The sequence below is a fragment of the Letharia columbiana genome (genome assembly GCF_014066305.1).
Source record: "Letharia columbiana isolate WasteWater2 chromosome Unknown Sc0000003_s0, whole genome shotgun sequence".
Classification (NCBI taxonomy): Eukaryota; Fungi; Ascomycota; class Lecanoromycetes; order Lecanorales; family Parmeliaceae; genus Letharia; species Letharia columbiana.
The window spans coordinates 395,678-415,568 of NW_023501039.1; the positions used below are offsets into that span (position 1 = coordinate 395,678).

At 49.9% G+C, this 19,891-nt stretch overlaps 10 protein-coding genes across 10 annotated transcripts; 5 read left to right on the forward strand and 5 right to left on the reverse strand.

Moving 5' to 3' along the window:
* Positions 1-140: 140 nt before the first annotated feature.
* On the forward strand, positions 141-2,100 carry HO173_001563 (uncharacterized protein; the record flags this gene model as incomplete). Its single annotated transcript, XM_037303502.1, has 2 exons — positions 141-150; positions 215-2,100. 2 exons carry the CDS (start codon positions 141-143, stop codon positions 2,098-2,100), a joined length of 1,896 nt encoding a protein of 631 aa, XP_037169224.1.
* Positions 2,101-2,335: 235 nt separating this feature from the next.
* On the reverse strand, positions 2,336-3,457 carry HO173_001564 (uncharacterized protein; the record flags this gene model as incomplete). Its single annotated transcript, XM_037303503.1, has 3 exons — positions 2,336-2,918; positions 2,985-3,191; positions 3,408-3,457. The coding sequence occupies 3 exons, from the start codon at positions 3,455-3,457 to the stop codon at positions 2,336-2,338; spliced, it is 840 nt and encodes a 279-aa protein (XP_037169225.1).
* Positions 3,458-4,045: 588 nt separating this feature from the next.
* Positions 4,046-5,169, forward strand: HO173_001565 (uncharacterized protein; the record flags this gene model as incomplete). The annotated part of the gene is made up of 4 exons (XM_037303504.1): positions 4,046-4,079; positions 4,130-4,165; positions 4,220-5,066; positions 5,115-5,169. The coding sequence occupies 4 exons, from the start codon at positions 4,046-4,048 to the stop codon at positions 5,167-5,169; spliced, it is 972 nt and encodes a 323-aa protein (XP_037169226.1).
* Positions 5,170-6,962: 1,793 nt separating this feature from the next.
* Positions 6,963-9,052, forward strand: HO173_001566 (uncharacterized protein; the record flags this gene model as incomplete). The annotated part of the gene is made up of 6 exons (XM_037303505.1): positions 6,963-7,083; positions 7,160-7,205; positions 7,257-7,379; positions 7,431-7,475; positions 7,525-7,630; positions 7,685-9,052. 6 exons carry the CDS (start codon positions 6,963-6,965, stop codon positions 9,050-9,052), a joined length of 1,809 nt encoding a protein of 602 aa, XP_037169227.1.
* A 510-nt stretch (positions 9,053-9,562) lies between these two features.
* HO173_001567 (uncharacterized protein) lies at positions 9,563-10,041 on the reverse strand (the record flags this gene model as incomplete). Its single annotated transcript, XM_037303506.1, has 3 exons — positions 9,563-9,736; positions 9,820-9,928; positions 10,016-10,041. 3 exons carry the CDS (start codon positions 10,039-10,041, stop codon positions 9,563-9,565), a joined length of 309 nt encoding a protein of 102 aa, XP_037169228.1.
* Positions 10,042-10,475: 434 nt separating this feature from the next.
* Positions 10,476-12,158, reverse strand: HO173_001568 (uncharacterized protein; the record flags this gene model as incomplete). Its single annotated transcript, XM_037303507.1, has 1 exon — positions 10,476-12,158. One exon carries the CDS (start codon positions 12,156-12,158, stop codon positions 10,476-10,478), a length of 1,683 nt encoding a protein of 560 aa, XP_037169229.1.
* A 372-nt stretch (positions 12,159-12,530) lies between these two features.
* HO173_001569 (uncharacterized protein) lies at positions 12,531-13,811 on the forward strand (the record flags this gene model as incomplete). The annotated part of the gene is made up of 1 exon (XM_037303508.1): positions 12,531-13,811. One exon carries the CDS (start codon positions 12,531-12,533, stop codon positions 13,809-13,811), a length of 1,281 nt encoding a protein of 426 aa, XP_037169230.1.
* Positions 13,812-14,426: 615 nt separating this feature from the next.
* HO173_001570 (uncharacterized protein) lies at positions 14,427-15,950 on the reverse strand (the record flags this gene model as incomplete). The annotated part of the gene is made up of 1 exon (XM_037303509.1): positions 14,427-15,950. One exon carries the CDS (start codon positions 15,948-15,950, stop codon positions 14,427-14,429), a length of 1,524 nt encoding a protein of 507 aa, XP_037169231.1.
* A 726-nt stretch (positions 15,951-16,676) lies between these two features.
* Positions 16,677-17,657, forward strand: HO173_001571 (uncharacterized protein; the record flags this gene model as incomplete). The annotated part of the gene is made up of 2 exons (XM_037303510.1): positions 16,677-17,499; positions 17,545-17,657. The coding sequence occupies 2 exons, from the start codon at positions 16,677-16,679 to the stop codon at positions 17,655-17,657; spliced, it is 936 nt and encodes a 311-aa protein (XP_037169232.1).
* A 230-nt stretch (positions 17,658-17,887) lies between these two features.
* On the reverse strand, positions 17,888-19,040 carry HO173_001572 (uncharacterized protein; the record flags this gene model as incomplete). Its single annotated transcript, XM_037303511.1, has 2 exons — positions 17,888-18,827; positions 18,880-19,040. 2 exons carry the CDS (start codon positions 19,038-19,040, stop codon positions 17,888-17,890), a joined length of 1,101 nt encoding a protein of 366 aa, XP_037169233.1.
* Between the last annotated feature and the right edge of the window lie 851 nt (positions 19,041-19,891).

Consider the following 19,891-nt stretch of genomic DNA (forward strand, 5'->3'; position numbering starts at 1 on the left):
TAGATAATGTATGATCTTGTCTACCAGCGCCAAGCTTCGGAAACTTGCGCGCTCTGATAGAAGCTTGGTCAAATCAAGCACTTGCGTTCGGAGGAGTTCGTGTCGTACCTCTTGAGATTGATTAGCTATGGGGTGAAGCTATGGCCACAGGTAACGCAGCACTAGCCATTCATGAAAAGACATCCGCAAAAGACGAAGCTAACATCTGTTGAAGTGCGTATATGCCTCTGTGGTGACGAGGGCACTGGAAAATCAAGTCTGATAACGAGTCTTGTGAAAGATGTCTTTGTGACCAACAAGATCCAGCCCGTCCTCCCTCAAATCACCATCCCTCCTAGCATCGGCACGCCTGAGAACGTGACAACCACCATCGTGGATACGTCAGCGCTGCCGCAGGAGAGAACAAATTTGGATAAAGAGATACGAAAATCCAATGTCATATTGCTGGTCTATTCGGACCACTACAGCTATGAAAGGGTGGCGCTCTGGTGGCTGCCGCATTTCAGATCACTGGGTGTCAATGTGCCGGTGGTTCTATGCGCCAACAAGTCAGATCTCTCGACAAATATCAATACGGAGCAAGTCGTCGAAGATGAGATGCTTCCTGTCATGGCCGAGTTCAAAGAGATTGACTCCTGCATCCGTACCAGCGCGAGGGAGCATCACAATATTAACGAGGTCTTCTTCCTATGCCAAAAAGCGGTCACGGACCCTATAGCACCGCTATTCGACTCCAAGGAATCCTGTCTCAAGCCAGCTTGTGTCTCTGCACTTGAACGGGTATTTTACCTTTGCGACAAAGACCAAGACGGCTACTTGAGTGATAAAGAGGTATATGACTTCCAGACAAAATGCTTCGGCAAGTCTCTCCAAGAAGAAGATCTGGACAATATCAAACAAGCCATCTCAAAATACTCTGCCTCTGCCGTAACTCCAAAGGGTGTAACTCAAGAAGGCTTTATCCTCCTTAACAAGATCTTTGCCGAAAAGGGCCGCCATGAAACCATCTGGATCATCCTCCGCACATTCCACTACTCCAACAGCCTATCGCTCCACTCCTCGTTCCTCCACCCCAAATTCGACGTACCCGCCAACATCTCCGCAGAGCTCTCCCCAGCCGGCTATCGCTTCTTCGTCGACCTCTTCCTGCTCTTCGACAAGGACAATGACGGCGGTCTATCCCCTTCTGAATTCACTTCTCTCTTCGCGGCGACTCCAGGCCTACCCTCGACTTGGTCTGACTCCGCCACTGACTTCCCGTCCTCCACCATCCGCAACGAAGCTGGTTTCATCACCCTTCAAGGCTGGCTCGCTCAGTGGAGCATGACCACCTTTTTCTCGCCCAAAACCACGCTCGCCTATCTTGCCTATTTAGGCTACGATCCACCCGACCGACAAACCACATCCGCTCTGCATCTCACTAAACCTCGCAAACGCAACCATCGCGGTAAGAAGCTTGCGAAAACCGAACGCAACGTCCTTCTCGCCTACATTCTTGGCGCTCCTGGCTCGGGCAAATCTTCCCTCCTTGACGCCTTTCTATCACGCCCATTCAGCCCAACATATCACCCAACGATCAAGCCCCGAACGGCCGTCAACAGTGTGGAACTACCAGGTGGGAAGCAATGCACCCTCATCCTCGAAGAACTGGGTGAACTCGAACCCGCCATTCTCGAAAACAGTGCCAAGCTCGCGGCCGCAGACATTCTAGTGTACACCTATGACTCCTCCGATCCGGAGTCCTTCGCCTATATCCTGCAACTTCGCTCCCAATACACTTACCTCGACCAGATGCCCTCTTTATACATCGCTATGAAAGCAGACATGGACAAATCTACCCAGAGAGGCGACGTGCAGCCAGAGGAGTATACCTCCAGCTCGGGTATGGCGAAGCCGTTGCATGTTAGTGTGACGTGGGGTAGTATCAGTGAAGTGTTTGTCCATGTTGCGGAGGCGGCTTTGTGGCCTGGAGGTGCACTGCCGAAGGGGATGGAAGGGGAGGAAGAGGTTGATTGGGTGAGGTGGTGGGTTGTGGGTGGGGCTGTTGTCGCCGTTGGAGCAGCAGTCGCTGGCATCTGGAAGAGAGCGACGAGAGATTAAAAGTTTGCCATGTATTCCATGTAGTACATGTATTATGTGACGGGGTAGGATCGGGCACTTGAATGGTGTTTCTCCACTAACTCTCAGGGTATCATCGCTGAACGCCGATGCAAGCTATAATAAAGATGGCGAATATCTCCCAAGTTTCCCCCACATATTTAAAATGACGATCAAGACAAAATATGCCTGAAACATGATCAGCCGTATGACATGATCGAGGCCAGGATATTCACCCTCAGTGAAAACCCTTCGGGATCCTGAACTTCGGTCCCAACTCGTTAGCCATATACTCCCCCATACCCTCAGATCTCCACACCAAAATCTGAATCTTCGACGGCTTTGCCTCTTCCACTTCCTCTACCTCCTTTCCCTTCCCCTTCCCCTTCCCACTATCCTCTGAACTGCTATCCTCCCCTTCAGAAACACCACCCCCCTGGGAAACATCCCCCCCTTGAGCAACATCACCCCCGTTGGAAAGATCAACCCCCTTGATCCCAGCGGCAACCTCATCCGTCTCCCCCACAAACTCCTCCTTCCCCTTCAACGCCGCCAACAACGTCCCCTCCCTCACATGCGTCACCGCCCCCACCAAATCATTAACCTGCACGATCAAGCAATGCAACCCGCTACCGTCTTCGTTGATCACGGCCTGGAGTATCGTAGTGCCGGGCGTCAAAGGGTTGACCGTACGGCCTGTCTCTTTGATGGAAATGTCGTTGTGCGCCCAGGTGTTGGCGGCGAAGGCGGCGAAGCGTTTGACGGCTTTGACGTCGGCGGCGTGGTCGTGGCCCATGATGGTGCCGGCGCGGGAGAAGAAGCTGTGGGTGTGGGGAGTCAGCTTTTGCCTAAGGGGTTATTGGGTCAGGTAGGGTAGGTAGATTTACGCAAAGTGGGAGGCGTTCTCGTCTACATTCTCGGACAGGAGGTCCTTCATCGCTGCCGCATTGAGCATGATTGTGGCGGATTCGTCGACGTAAGGACGTCGATGGAGAGGGTGATTGATGTTGTCGAGGACGTAAGTTTGTGCTGTTTTCGGGAAATGGAGGTTGAAGTTTTTGATGGCTGGTATACGAGACTCCTTTGATCCGGATCTGAAGGCATGGAGGTTAGCTCAATATGATCTTGAGATTGATAGTAGGAGATAGTGATCTTACAGAACGATTTGAAAGGACTACTCGCTAAAGGCTTTCACAAACCGAGAAATGAGGCAAGATAGCAGAGTGGAGTTATAGATAGGGAAAAGGGTGTGTATGGGTGAGAACAAGGGCTTCTCGATACTTCTTGCAGTGAACAACAAGGTAGGATACTCGCCTTCAAACAGCGTTGCACAGTATTCTTTAGTTATTTCTTGCTGCATGGATCTCAAAATTGTGCTATCAGAATTTCGATATGTCTTTTAAAGTAGACTACGGTTAGATTTAGCGCAACGAGAAGATTTCATGAGACCAGACCTTGCTGTCACCTTGGAGGGGGGGAAGTGTACATGGGGGGGGAGATGCTAAGATCTTACAACATATGCCTATTGCACCTCTGCACAATTTTTATGCAACAGCATATCCCCTGCACAAGAGACTTTTGATACCTTACAACCTTACATACTTTAGGTATGTCGCTGCCGGGAGGATAATAAGGTACTTTAGGCACAACCTTGCAATCATTCTCCTCCAATGAGGGTCTTTCATTTCAATAGTTTTGCCGCTTCAATTGGTCCGCTCGAGCGGCTTCCCCGCATGAAGACTAGCTGTCTTCCCGGCGCGGGACATCTTAGCATGCACGTCATGGCCATCGTCACCGATGGACTGACTGAACAGCATCACATACTTCAACTGCTTTTCGTGTACATAGAAGATTAATGTTTACTTTCAGCAATCTACTCAAGGCACACAAGACTTTAGGATTTCCACAATTACGAGCACCAGTCTCGGTGTATCGAGCCTACGCAGCCATGGCTACTGATCCGAAGAAGTACAGTCTGAATCGTAAGTATCCAACAATTGAGATCGCATGGTAGACCTGACCAGTTCAATAGACACGATGCTTCGTGTGAAGGATCCTCAAAGATCGAGTAAGTGTTTCCCGGTCTCTCTTTTTCTTTCCCGATGTCTGATACTTTGCCCAGTCAAGTACTACGAGCTCCTTGGCATGAAACAGGTCAACAAAATAGAAAACCCCGATGCAAAATTCGACTTGTACTTCCTTGCCTATGACAACCCCAAGAGTCTCTCCGCCGGCCAGCACTGGACCGCCCGTCAAGGCATCCTGGAGCTAACTCACAACTACGGCACCGAAAAAGACGACAGCTTCAAAGTCGCCAACGGCAACTCCGATCCAGGCAAAGGCTTCGGCCACATCTGCATCAGCGTAGACGCCATCCAAGCTGCCTGCCAGAGGATCGAAGACGCTGGCTACAAGTTTCAGAAGAAACTAACAGATGGCCGCATGAGACATATCGCATTCGCCCTCGATCCAGATGGGTACTGGGTGGAAATAATCGCGTTCAATCCCGTTGACAAGACTGAGGACGTCAAGGAGACAGATCCCGCCACTTACAAATTCAACCACAGCATGATCCGGGTCAAGGACCATGAGAAATCTCTCAAGTTCTATCAGGATATCATGGGTATGTCATTGATACGGACTTCGGAGAATGAGTCCAACGGCTTCAATCTCTACTTCTTGGCGTACCTGGGAGATGAAGCCGTACCTAAAGAGTCCGCGAATGGTGTCAACCCGACCGCTGAGCGGGAGGGTCTGCTCGAGCTGACTTGGAATTACGGGACTGAGAAAGATGCCAACTTCAAGTACCACAATGGCAACGATGAGCCGCAAGGATTTGGTCATATCTGTATCGCTGTTGACGACATCGATGCGGCATGCAAGCGCTTTGAGGAGAAAGGTGTAAACTGGAAAAAGAAGTTGACGGACGGCAGGATGAAGAACATCGCATTTGTGTTGGATCCTGATGGGTAAGCAAGGCTGAACATAGTTGATGACCGTATGCTGATATCGTAAAGGTATTGGATCGAGGTAATTCAGAATGAAAAGATGAAGAGGACAAGCAATTGGTAGGAACAAGGTTGAAAGGGGGAACGCACCAATGTTTTCTTTACTTACAAAATGAGCCACAAAAGAATGAACGCACAGCCTATTCCAATACTGCTCTTGATGTTCCTGTCAATGAGATAAAGTGATATTGCCTTCAACGTTAGAATGGTAAGAGAATGTAGTAGAAGTCAAGCATAGAGGGAGTTTCAAACTCTCCAAACATCAAGAGAAGGGTCTAATTCTATTCATTTACGCATGAACCTGTGGATATCGACCGGAACAAATCGGCTGTTCCTACCAAACGATATCAAATCAAGAAGATTCAACGCGCATGGGAAAACTCCCCTTGCAGAAAAGACAAGGGGAAAGTCCGTGAGAATTGTCACTTGATTCTGGCAACGTGCCTGGACTATAGAACATCAAGGATCCTAATCAAAGCTTTCGCCCATCATGCATGACTTTTGCTACATTCTCTTTCCAAGGTAAGGGCGTTCTTAAAGCTGTAGGTTTAACGAAGACTATCCAGGAACATGAGCGGTCGAAGTAACCTTGCCATGACAGATGACGCACGATCAATACGCCGACATCAAATTCATGACGTTCCTATTACCCTTCTCTACATGTGTCAATGGCGCTCCTTTCGAGATTGGATTTCTCAAATGCGGCAGTTCGAATCTAGATATTTAGACCCTCGGACAACAGTGTTGAATTCGGTCAATAGAGCGGTGGAATAGAAGACATGCCTATCTTACGGGCCATGACTCTCGAGGAGGTCTTGAGGGTCGTTTCAGAGGTATTGGAGAGTCTTGTGAGCGAGGTTGGATGACCTGGTCGTACAACAGAGATTGGAGAAGAGGATTGCAATGCAACAGTACATGAAAATTCTATAGAAAGAAGACAGAGGACCTGGTCCGTACCGTACTCAGCGCGAGGAACTGTCAGCCCTGAACAAGTGTCTTAATATCGCGGTAGGATCGAGTGTTCCGTGGCTGTAAATGTCTATGCTGGGTATTCACTTGAGGTAAGAGACTGTACCAAAGGTTATATATATGGGGCAAAGCGTCTGAAAGGAAGTCTTCTAGTCTAGGCGCGGTGCTAGGAAAAGGTGACCCTATTCACGAACTCTTCATAAAAGATTGGTCGCTTCACCTGTGCAAGGGAATTATGTTTATTCAATATTGTTTTAGAGAAAGACTCCATTTACTCTAGTCGGTAGTCGCAAAAACATGCGTGAATGGAAAAAGAGAAGGCATTCATCTATTGGGAATTGGAATTACTTTCTATCCTCGGTAAACAATAGCATCTTCTCGAACTCAGGGGTTGCGAAAGTCGACAATGCTAGGGTTTGCTGAGCATCTTCGGCCGAACCGGGATCCATGGCAGACTCGAGCCGGAAGTCTACCTAGCTGAACATGTTCGAGTGCGGCTTTCAGTGCCAGCAGTTCGCTGCACAGCAGGTTCATTTCTTTCTTCGCTTCGGAGAGACCTTGTCCAAACGTGTAGATACAACCCAGAAGTTGTTGGGTGGCTGCGAAGAGCCTAATGAATTACGCTGGACCTATGCCGCCTGTTAGTCTAGGCACTCATGGAAAAGTCATTGAGCTTTGCGTGAAAGCAGTTTTCGTTCTTGCTGCAGTTTATCTGGTAGGCGCGCTAAGAGGCGTAACCTTGGCATTGAATTTCAGCCCTACGGACTCGATGCGATGAACGAAATCATTCAAGGCAACCTCCAAAGTCAGCATTGAAGTGAATGGAGCACGGCTCGCTTCTGGTTCTTACCTACACCTGAATCTTCGTTTGACTGAGCATCGAAAGCCATGTCGAGAAGAGCGCCGCCGAACCCGGCCGCGGAGCGAGCTGCCCAGAACCAGCAGACCATCAAGACCCTACTCAAGCTTGAAGGCAACAAGAGCTGCGCAGATTGTAAAAGGAACAAGCGTAAGTCAATTACCTCTGCGAGCCAATGTCCCATAGTCCACGGTCTGAACGGAGCTGACATGATCGTTCCACACAGATCCAAGATGGGCGAGCTGGAATCTGGGAGTCTTCGTGTGCATACGGTATGTCTAAGGGTTCGGGAACATGCAGCATCGGTATTAATCGATTTGAAGTTGCTCTGGGATACATCGGGGAATGGGCACGCATATTAGCCGGGTGAAGTCTGTGGATCTGGATGCCTGGACGGACGAGCAGCTACAGAGCGTACTGCGTTGGGGAAACTCAAGGGCGAACAAGTCAGTCGCACATAATTAGGAAGAGCCATAGTCCAAATCTGACATGAGCAGGTACTGGGAGGCAAAATTGGCCGCTGGACACGTACCCTCTGATGGGTAAGTCTGCAATTGCAATGAACTATACGCACTGCTGAAAGGCGATCAGAAAGATAGAGAACTTCATACGGACGAAATACGAGTCCAAGCGATGGGTGATGGATGGACCAATGCCAGACCCAGCGACACTGGACGCAGAAGGGGACGATGATGTGGTGGGTAGACCCGGACCCTGCGGATAGAAATCGACGCTGACAACCCAATTCTAGCCTCTCAATCTTGTAAAAGAGAAAGCTCAATTGGAACGAGGAGCGTCACAGCGGGCTGCGTCTACGTCCAGTCAACCGGTCATTCCTGCGCCAAAAGCAGCCCCTCCTGTCGATCTGTTCGGCGATGTACCAGAGCCGCCTGTCAGGCCGAATACGACAGACGTCCCTGGTCGATCCGCACCTCCAAAGGCCTCCGCTCCACCCAAGCAAGCGAAAGCTGCAGACTCATTGCTTGGTCTTGACTTCTTTGGTGGTCCACCATCCGCCACGTCTGGCAGACCATCAAGCTCAGCTTCGACACCATCTGGCTCAGCAGTCCCTTCAAGGCCGGATCTCAAGCAATCAATTCTCTCGTTGTATGCTTCAGTTCCCAAAACTCAGCCTCCACCACAGCCCCAAAGGCAGCCGTCGTTCGGAGGCATGCAATCACCAGCAGCTCAACAACAGTCTAGCTTTGGTGGCCTAGATGATGCCTTTAGCGGGTTGAATTTCAACCCTCCAACATCAACACCAGCACCGAAGCCCCAGCAGCAACCCAAATCCGACCCTTTCGCAAGCTTCAACAACGCAGCCACTCAGCGATCATCTGTCGCAGCGCCGCAAGTCACATCTCCACCTCTGGGTGGAGGCTTCTTTGACACAGGTCCGAAGCTAGCTTCAAAACCAGCAAACGCATCGAAACCTCCGCAGTTACCCCAAGCTAATCTGACCCCAAGTGCTTCGAATGATTTCGGCGACTTCAGCTTTGCATCTCCTCCCGCCCCTGCATCAACCAAGCCAGCCACGACGAGTACTTCAAATGATCTTTTCGACTTTTCCGAACCAACCCCACCCAGGGCTGCTCCTAAGAAAGCCCAGGCTCCAGTTCCAGCATCCCCACCGTCCGCAAATATCAATTCAGCCTTCAACCTCTCTGCGCCTGCTGCTCCTTCACAACCCACCCCAAAACCAGCAGCATCCGCACCACCAGCTAATACTAACGCATTTTCCAGCTTCTCGAACAGTACCGACGCCTGGGGCTCTAGTGACGCATGGGCCACTCCTGAACCTTCCGCCGCCACAACGGCTCCAAAGCCTCAACCTGCTGCCCCTGCCCGAAACCCATCGATCCCAATGTCCACTGACTTCTCTGCATGGGGCGGTACGCCTGCTTCTTCGATTGCCCAATCATCGGCGCTTGGCAGCGGTTTTGGCAGCACCTCGCGACCTACTCCAAAAGTTGCGCCTGATGAAGATTTCGGCGGCTGGAGCAGCGCTGCACCTGCAACTCCCGCTGCAAGCAATCCTCCACCTGTACAAAACAAGCCTGCTGGTGGAGGGGGTTTTGGTGGTGCTAGTGAGGATTTGTTCTCGAATGTCTGGGAGTGAATGTTTGAAGTTTAAGTAAGGAAACCGAGCATTCGGGGCCATTAGAGGACGTACACGAGTGGGTACGGTAGAGGGAGTTCATTATGATTAAACAGCGACATGCTTGCGTAGTATCGGGAGCGAATCGAGGTGCTTTCGAGCTGTTCTCCAATTGTGCTATGCCAAAACATATTGAACTATAATATGCGGGACCTTGTACACCAACGTACACCAACGATACTTCTCGAATCCCAAATTATACCTCGGCGGCGTATGATTCTAGCTCGACCACTGTTTTCGTGGGACAGCTACTAGAGCTTCAAGACATTAGCGCTCTTTCAGAAATATAGACATCGCCATACACTTCAAACTCACGTCCAAATCCTCAGAATTGCAATCATGCCACACTCAGCGTATCATGTTTGCCGTCTCTGTCCTGGCCCCCTCAAAGCCCTTCCTCGGCATTTTCTCCCTCCCCTCGTCCACACATCCTTCCCTCTCCCAAAAACCCACGACAACGAGACCACCACCTCAAGCCTTCCTCGACCGGAACAGAAAGCTCAACCCCCACCACAGCGCAACCACCACACCGACGATGATCCCGGCCAACTTCAGTATCGCAACTTTATTCCCCTGCTGCGCCATTCGGCCCAGACGGCCGGCGGACCCTTTGATCGAGTTCGTCATGGAGGAGAAGACTTCAGACTGTTGCGTGGGGCGGGGCCGGAATCGTTAGCAAAAGCGAGACGATCGGTGTAGTAGGCGGGTGGAGTGGAACGGGAACGTACGCTGTTGTCGATGACGTGTTGGTCTCGCGCATTGTCGTAGATGTCGACCGTGACGCCGCGGAGGGCGGAGACTTTGGAGGAGAGCTCGGAGAGGCGGGTGTTGTTTTGTCTGTGGGTTGGGGTTAGAGATTGTAAGGTGGTTGGGGGGGGGGGGGGGAAGGAGGGGACGGGGAGGGCAGGGTGTGGGTGGACGTACTGCTCGCGGTCGTATGCTGCAGACATGGTGGGCGAGTGGATGTACCTAGACGGCTATAGGAGGGTGGAAGGGTTGAGTGGTGTTTGTCGAAATATGCCGCGATGTTTGCGGAAGCTGAGGTACCTCAGGTATCGAATTTACACGCTTGTTAAGTACGACTCGTATTTTATCTGTTTCACGATGAATCGATGATGAGCATTCAGATTTCCGCAGAGATAGACATAGCAGGCAAATTGGCAACAAACCAGCTCGTGAATATCAAGCCCAATGTTTTTTTTGTCATTGAAATGAATCCCAGCTCAGACAGAGCTTTCGACAGAGGAAAAATCTGCTCTTCGCAGTCATGAGTCTCGATCTTTTGGGGACCCATACAGCTACAACTGTAATTTTTTTTTGGCGGCATGCCTGCACAAATCTCTTGATTACTTGAACTTATATACTCAAACCGCAAACAGCGACACTACATCCAAAACGAGTACCTTCGCTCCAAAGGCTGGGCATCGGGCTGTCCCAACCACCGTACTGCTGGACAGGGATCCTCCAGACGAGCGCAGATTCTTCGGTACCGCTCGATGTCCTGACGGTAGTCTTCGCGGTCTATCACGCTGATACTGTCATTCACGTCGACCTCTTCTGCGTCCCATTCGTCTATCTCCACCGATTCGGTGTCTGATTGACTGGTGGTGTTGAGGATGTTGTCCATCCAGTCATGGATGAAACCCCAGTCGTGGGAGGAGTTATAGTCGGCGATCTTGTTCTCCGGCCAGCTCTCCTCATATTCGGCTCCATAGTAAAACTCTTGCCCGTGATCGGAACCTATTGCGCCTAATGCTTGGGCACGTTCTCTTGCTTCCTCGAATTCCTCCTCTGCATCGATCAAGGCTCGTGTGAGTTGCTGTCCATACCGAACTTTTCGGCGGTCGAAGTCGCTTCTAGACATGTCGATAGTACCAGCTGCGGCCATCTCCTGGTACTCAGCTAGATTGTCCTGGTAAAGGCCCCTCTGACCGTCAAACTTCTCTTGAACTGTGTCCAAATATTGCGAACGCTCTATGAATTCCTCGTAGGCTTCCTGGCGCTGTTGCTCTTCTTGACTTGCCTCGATCTCGCTAGGATCAGATGCGACTGACGCTACTGGACTTTGTGCAGGCATCGGGTGTTCAGTAACTTCGACTTCTTCTTCCATATCTTCGGATTCTTGTTCACGAAGCAAGACAGCTGGCAACGGCTTCTCTGGTCCTAGAAGATCGGCTTCCCTCATAGCCGTCTCCAAAACCCACTGAGTATGATTTCTGGACAGTTCAAGATTGCCCTTGACCAGGCCACGCTCCTTCTCGAGCTCATCTTTCCAACGACGGATTTTGAAAAGCTCGGATGTTTGTTTCTCCTTGATTTTCTGATGCTGCTCTGCTTCTTCTTCACTCGCTGCCGTCTCCAAGGCGTTCTGCCCTTCTTGGATTGAACGCTCAATATTTCTAAGATCCATCTTCGCATGGCAAAGTGGTCCGTCTAGAACACCGAGATCACGGTCTTCTTGGAAAAGGTCACGCAGCTTGGTGAGAAATGTTTCGTTCACAAGCAGTGCTACGCAGTCCTTTGAGCCATCCTTGGCTAAGACAAATCGAGAAGGGCCTTCCGTGAAGTACGGTTGCGGATTATCTCCTTGCTCGATGTGATCGTCGTCTTGCTCAGTATTTGCGGCTGAAAGGTCGACAGGGTCTTCGTTATTAGCTCTCAAGCTTTCTGTGTTTTGAGCCTGTGAAGCGTTCTCGGCTGCGTCAGGCGCGACGTCTTGCGATTGAGTTTGTGTGAAATTTGGCAAACCACTCTCAATGTCCCTTGGGACCTTTGCTGATAGCGTGCCCCTAGAACCCCTCCGCAAGAGACCAAATGCTGGCCTAATTTTACTCAGAAATTTGTGTACGTGATTCTCCATGACTGCAAAGCTGAGGCCGGTGTGATGAAAGATGCGGTGAAATATATTGGGCATAGACTGTTGAGTCGTGATCAGAGCGCGGTTTTGGTAAATTAGATTGTAAGTGCTGTCCTTACACGGAAGATTTATGTCGCCAGAATTATTTGGAAATGGGGAAGGGACAAAGTCAATGGGTGTTGACGGTCCTTTGACGGCTTTGTCATACATACCTCTGGCACTCTCTACAATCTGGCTTTGTTAGGCACTTTGTCTCAAGTTTCTTTTTTAATCGCTACCTCTACAGGCTACGTACAAAGATCCTTAAACCCTTGTTTTTGAATCGCCCCACGCGTTATCTCTGTTGAAGCTCCAATACTGCATTGCTCTGCTTTGCTCCCTCTTTGTTATCTCGGTATGTTGGACAAAGCGGTTCTTTGTGCTGCTTGAGTGCCATTGTCCTGTGTTTAACCAATATCTAGCACTGCTGTAGTCGTATCCTCTCCATTCAGCATTCGCCTTCTCTCTAGGCAGCAAGATCGTTTTCACACTACCCACTTCATTTTTATCGCAACAACAGCTGATCCCTTATCTACAAACAAGATGTCATCCGGCCTCCAACTCCCTGGAGCACCTAGCTATGCATCAAGACTTCGAGGTGAGGCGCCCCCTCATAAATCAAGCAGAATCGGGAAATCTGGAGGCATGCCCCCACCCAAACCACCTAGTGCGTTACAGAACATGAATAACAACGCAAACATGTCTAGCAATACGGGGAAGTATCTCCCGAGCACACCCAGTAATCTGGGCATGTATTCGCAAGCTCATACTAAGACACAAAAGCCAGTGACTACAGATCGACGTCTTCCTAGTGACGACTCAGGGAAGGATAACGCTGCAGTACGAACCAAATCGCGACTCCCTGAGGACGGTTCCTGGAAGAATGACGCCGCAAGCACCGTACAGACCAGGTCACGTCTTTCACGCCTTCCCGAAGATGGTTCCTGGAGGAATGTCTCCGCAAAAGATCAGAATATTGCCGTAAGCTCCAAGGAAGAGTTGAGACCGAGACCAGATGGTCAGCAAGGTATTGTGGATTCAATGGCTTCGCTCTCAATTAGTCCTTCCAAAAAGGCCGAGCCAATGCCTGTAGGAAGATGTTTGGATTGGGAGCGACCGGTCTTCACATCGAGCGCCAGCTCAAAGGTGAGCAAGTACTTACCAAGATCCGATCGCGACCATCCTAAGCCTACGCCCAGTGCGTACTCCATCTCGTACAAGCGAAGATACAACCAGACTCCAATGGAAAAAGCCACATACCGTGAGTACCTCCCGTTTCTAAAATCCGAGTTTAAGGTAGGCATGATTATCCGCATGAACATCCATGAATCAGATTTCAAGGGGACGTCTAAGGCAGCAATTGCGCAGGCTTCGCAAGCCTCGACACTGGTCGACGGTGGAAGAGGTGACAAACGTCGCAAGGAACACCGGCATCACGGGGACTTCGGTCCCATCTACTCCGAGAACAGGATCTTTTTTGTCGTCAACGTGGCCGAGGATGTCTTTACGGCCATTCCGCTATTTACGCATGAAGGTAAAGGTTTAGCAAACGTTCTTGACAAAAAGAGCTGGGTATCTGTTGAGGATCATCGGCAGCTCGGAAAATGCATACAACAGTCGGAGCACCAACCACTACGCACGGTCTTCCTGAGCCCAGAATGCGACAAATTGGACCCGGTGAGCGCTGCGTGGATCCCTTATGCACTCCCTTGCAGATATGACGTGCCTGTGGCCTACCAAGGGAAGTTGGACAAAGCGAGCGCGAGGCGATTGGTGAGACTTCACCGCGAATCATGGATCGATGAGGAAAGCTATGAAGACTAGCATCCATACGAGCTTCGACAGAGAATGCTGCAGGTTTGGGGCGAGAGCTGACGAAGACACGGACATGGGTCTCATACTGAGTTCAATAATTGGGGTTTCTATAGATTTCGTGGTTATGGGAGATGGGTCCTGATGCTTTGCGTTAATCTGTGAGTTAACGTTAATCTTTTTGGAATCATTGTTTTGCTGCGTCTGTTCTTAGATTTGTGATAAATTGTTGTATTTTACATATCGTTGTATCAAGATGAACTCCACTATCCCCAGAATTGTTCATGGTCTTTTGTCCGAAGAACGTTGAGTGCTACTCCTGAATATGTTGTAGTCCAGGACCAAAACCTTGCGTACCTTCTAAATTTCCCTCTGATCAAGTGTGGCTGTAGTAAGGAGGCCGGGACTCATTTTGAATCTCGTCCTGGCATTATGGGAGTGGCAAGCTAGCATTGTGAGTCCACTGCTCAAACCATCAATATGAGCATCTTCTCTGAGATCCACACATTAGCGCAGGACAAAGTAGACAGGGTAAGCGATGCTCTGAATTTGATCTCTGCCAGCAAGCGCGTTCTCATATTTTGAATATTGATCATACAATACATCCCCTTGTCCTTTCGGTCTCTCTCACGACCGAACCCGAGGGCTCTCACCGGGAGACTGCCTACCACGACAACTTCTCCGAGGATTCCGGCGCACATTCCCTGGCGACCGTCCCTCCCCCTCGCCTTCTCTAAAACGGCCAGAAAGCTCCTGCCACTTATCGATCTTCTTGCGATACATGTCGCAAGCAACGACGCTGACACTCTCGAATATTTCGACCGACTTTGCTTCCCAGTCATCGCCCCCGGCTAGCTCAGCGTCCTCCTGCCTTTCAGGAACCACCACAGCAGAATCTGGAATTGATGCCATCCAAGCCTCGATCCGCGACCGATTAACAGGGAACACCGACGGCGGGCTTCTCGTAATACGCAGCGGAAACTCGTTGTGATTTTCGCCCCAATAAAAAGCATGTGGATCTGCCAAGATGTCTCCTAGACCGAGGGCCTCCGCGTGTTGCTCTGTGCGATCGTACGCTTCTTCGGCCACAATCACCATCCTGGTAGCTTTTTGTTTCTCCTGGAGGACCTGTAAGTCGATGTCGGTTTGGGTGGTACTCGCAGGCCTGTCAGGGTATTGTTCGTGGTGATGTCTTCTGTTTGCTGCTTCTGCTTGCGCATACTCTTCCTGCATGAAAGTGAGTTTTCCTTTGCGGTAGTCCAATTCGTCCGCCGCGAATCTGAAGTGTCGAAGAGCTAGTTGGCGAGGTGTCATTTGTTCCTCGATGTTGACGAGTGATTGCAGTCTTGTGGTGTACGAGGCCAGACTGCTGTCAGATACGTTGGACCTTTGAGTATCATGCACTGTCTCCTGGGGAACCGGCGCAGGTTCTGCTGAGTCGTCTTTATTAACTTCAGACGGCTCCTGGGGTTTGGACGTTGTTGGAATATTCAATAGGTTCTCACTGTTGAGAAGTTGCTCAATCACGAACTGAGCAACCTCTCTGCTGTTCTCGAGTATTAGTTTTGACCATTTGTTCTCCTGCGCAAGACTATCACGTCGCCGCCGAGCTTCGACCAGCTCCGGTATTCCCGCTTCGATGTGTTCCTGCGTTTTAATGGCCTCTTCCACTGTTCTCTTTGCTGTCTCTATCCCAGCCGACTGGTTTGACGACTTGATCTGCTCGAGCTCGAGTTGTGCCTTCTGTATTGCTCCATCTCTTTCTTGTACCTCACGGCTAATGACGGCAATGCGCGTGAAGGTGTTGAGCAATGCTTTGTTGAAACAGATTGCCGGGCAGCGTTTACCTCGCTCATCAGTGAAGACGATATGACCTGGTCCATCAACGAACTCTTGCTCCTGGGTTGGGTTCAAAATCTTCGTCATAGGGTTTGATGGCTGCTGGGACTCTACTCGCTCACTGTGATGGTCACCGTCTAGGCGAGCACGTTTCCGTGGAGCCTCCACTTGGTCCTCCCGAAGGTCGCCTTGTGAGCGTTTGCCATTCATATTCCGCGAAGTATCGAATTTGTCGTCTCTGTAGGGAGCGGATTTACTTGCGCCCGAACGCTGGAGACTCTGACTCGAAGGGTTGGAATCTTGATGAGACATCTCAAAGCCTCCTATGCAAAGATCGTAGTAATGGAAAGACCAGGTTTGAGTGCTGGCTTGTGCGACACTACGTGACGGTGCTCAAAGAGGGCCAGTTTAGCTTGCGTCGACAGGCTGCAGTTGTCGTAAATCTGGAGATGTATATAACGTTTATAGTTCGGGGGAAACCTTGATGAAGGGGTTCAACTGGTCGTGCTGTTTTTCGATTCCTTTATGGTCGCATCCGGTTAGGATAGCTCTGGAGAAATAGGGGATCGCTGGTCGCTTTGTTGCTCTGCTGTTCCTTCTTTTTTAGTCAATCTTCGCTTGCATTAGGTAAAGATGCTCCTGGTCATAGGAGCCACCGCACCTTCTTTTATAAGATGCTAACCTCGGACTTGTTCTCAATAGTTGCTTGTTGCGTACTTGTGATCAGAGTTGAACAACATTGCTTTGAGGTTTGTTCTGTAAACAAAGAATTGAGGGCTAGACTGATCCCACTGCTTGTCCGCTATTAGCACGTGATTGTCATGAAAGACTGTCCGTTGTCCTACGGACAGCTAGTATTGTACAATTATGAAAGAACGAAAACCATATTCTGTCACATAGGTGGTCCACGCTTCGTTGCAACTATCAAGAATCATCTCCATTTTCTCCACGTTCAACTTGACAGTATTAGTGAACTAAAACCACGCCTTACCACTCACAAACAGCATTGACTGCTGTGAAATCCACTTTTTCTCGAACATGACTTCGACGGCTACGTTCACGCAAATGTCCACTCGCACGGATGGCAGGTCCACCGTGCATAGCCACTCGATCGACCATTGGTCACCAACACGCGACCGATTTTCACTGCGCCATCATTACTCATCACCTGATAAATACTCGCCAAACAAAAGGCAGCATTGCGACAGCGACCGGGACTACCCTCGAGAAGATGCTGCTCTTCATGTAATCCAAAATCGCGCCATAGCGAGGCTGAGATCGTCTACTGCGAGTGCCATCTCAAGGGATTCTATCAGTAGTTACCAGTCACGTACGTACAATCCCAATAACCCTATTGACAAAAAAAGCCGGTCCAGAGCCGATTTCGAGATACTGGAAATTCGAAACTATCCGCTTCCGCGTATGAAGGATATCAGTGCGACTATATGTTGCCGGTTTCCTAAGGAAGAGTTCAATCTTGGAACGATCATAAAGGCTCCCATTCATGAAGAAGACTTCAAGTGGACACCTCGGCCCCTGTCAGTGGAAGCGTCGGAAACCGCCGATGAACAAGGAAGATACTCTCACTCCGGAATGTCAACACCACGGACTACACCCAACAAAAGGCGGCACATCACCTTTTCAAATTGGAACGATCCAATCTATACAGAAATGCGTTTCATGATTGTCGTAGCCTTGTTTTACGACCACTATCTCGCCATTCCTCTTTACACTCACGGAGGCAACGGTCTCGCTCACAAAGATAATAAATGGGAGTACGCATCCATCGAGGATTACCGCGAACCAAGGTCTCTTCAGGAGGCTGGGTTTCTGCTGCATACCGAGTACCTGAAGCCCGATTGTAAGCATTTACTCCCAAAGAGTGTGGCTCACATTGCCTATCCAGTCTCGCGCAAATACACTTTGCCAGTCGCGCCTCAAGGGCGTCTGCGAGAAGACTCAAAGAACGTTCTTGTGAAACTCTTTGGCCAATACATGCTGGGAATGAAGCCTGAGTAGGGCAGTCTACAGGACGGTAGGTTTCAAGACCTCCTACCAATACTGACGGTGACAGCTGCTCTAGATATCGACGTATCGTCGCGCTGGTAAGTGTCCAGTCAGCGGGGTTTTTCTATTTAGGGATGGGAGTGCGCAAAGTTTATTGTAATTCGTATGATTTTCAGTTGCTTCAAACCTTTTGTCTTATTTCATGTCGTACTGTTATGCTATTGAACGCAAATTCACGACATCTACCGAGAAGCAAGCGCATGGAGGTCTCTCCTTACAGCTCCAGACGACGAAGAATGCTCTAGAGGCCTGGGTGGCTTCCCAATCCAACCCAAGGCTACTTGTCTGCCCGTGACATGATTGATGACATCGATAAAAGCTTCCCGGTCGTGCCCTTCATTGACAATGTAAAGCCAGAGCCCCTCAGCAATGATTGCCAGCTCAGCCCAAGCCAGATTGGCCGTAGCCCATGGCATTCTCTGTATCCACAACTGCAAGCCTCCTAAGCTCTTCGAGTACTCTGTTGAGGGTAAACGAGCATTCCTGCCATGGGCGGTGATCTCTTCTTTGATGGCAGCGCTGACGGCGACGAGAAGGCTTTCCAAATCCCAGAGATGCAAATAGGAGCCCAAATTCCCGAGGCGCAGTGTGTAGTCAGTGTGGGGGATAGGAAATTCGTCTGCCGTCGGCAAGCTCAGGGTACTCCCGTTTATGACACCAGTGGCTGATGACATAGAAGAGTATTGCACCGAAGGTGGTCGCGCAACTTCTCGCTTAGATTCGATAGCCGACGAGGCAATGTCTTGTCTGATAGACCCCTTATTCATGATGATGGCTTTGGTAGCACCCAGATTTTGAATTACCTGGAATCGAACCGCTCGGGATCGTCTTTGGATCATGTACAGCGATAGCCCATTGATAACATTACGCAGCTCTCCCAAGCTCACACACCCTTCCAGGGAGACGGACCTACTCCATAGTTCCAGCACTAATCCATCATCTGATGTGTAATTGTACCATCGCTCGGAAAACGCCGCATTCACGCTACTTTGGTCAATCTGATGTTGGATGTCGTTGCTCGCTTCCACGAAGAAGGATTTCAAGTCCGTAGGGTCCAAGAGGGGCCCGAATTCATGAAACTTCAGAGTCAGGACTGTCTTGGGGATGGTGAATATATCAGAGCTATGATCCTCAATGTTAGCGACTATGCCTGTGTGGGAACGTGGCTGATTACGTTGGCAGTGATAATTTCGTAGCTTGTGATAGCTTAAGAGCGAGCGAATCTTGGATGAGCGAAAGAGAGGGCGAATTCACCGGCACGACAGGCAGTGAGAACGTAAATCTCGCAAGGACTGTGAGAAAAAGATATGCTGAAAAAGTACGACTTTTTGACATTGAGGGCATTTAGGTGCGCGGATGATGCACGCTCAGCCAGGATGTGAAAGCAAATGCTATGGGGGGGCGGGTCTCAGCATCTTTAAGTACTCGCCACAGCTTGTACATATGATCCTGATGCAGGAGCGGACAGATATTTCTCATCTTCGCATGCTGGAATGCTTGCGACACGCGATAACCGCCCATCGAGGGTAGGGACGCCCCTCAACATGGCGCCCGTACGAGCACCTATCGCAAGAGGATAAGATGGGAAAAGGGTTGCTGCTGATAACGAAGGTACTCTTTAGTGGAATTAGATATCAGCATCAAGTTGATACCCATAACTTTCCCTCACTCCATTCGAAGTCACACTGACACGAGATGGACAAGTGTTCATACATCCTTTTATATCGTGATACGTATGTCCGGTCAGATAGAGGGCGTCCATGGCTTTGAGTGTTTCTGGAGACAATTGAGATGGGTGGGCGAAAAGGAGCTAACTTTACGTTTTTATTACTAGCGGTAATAAGATCACCTCCTAAGCTTCAATGTCATGTAGTCGACGTTTTTGAGCCGGCGCTCGGTTGTTCATATGAACACGGCCTAACTGTACGCATACCAGTGATTTCAGATCTCTGAATATACTGTCGAGTGGCCTCTACAGCTTGCATTCACCGATGTTGCTGTGCGCTCGTTGTCTGGCCAGCTGTAGGATTTTAAACTGATGAAGGATTGGAGAAAATGGTCTATTGAAAGAGGACTCCGAGTATACTTACCCTAGGATTAAGTATACTCGGTGTCTCTAAGGGTCTCTTCTGGGGCTCGCTGGGGCCCATATGTGGTGAGTGTAGATCTGATTAAACATTTTGGTT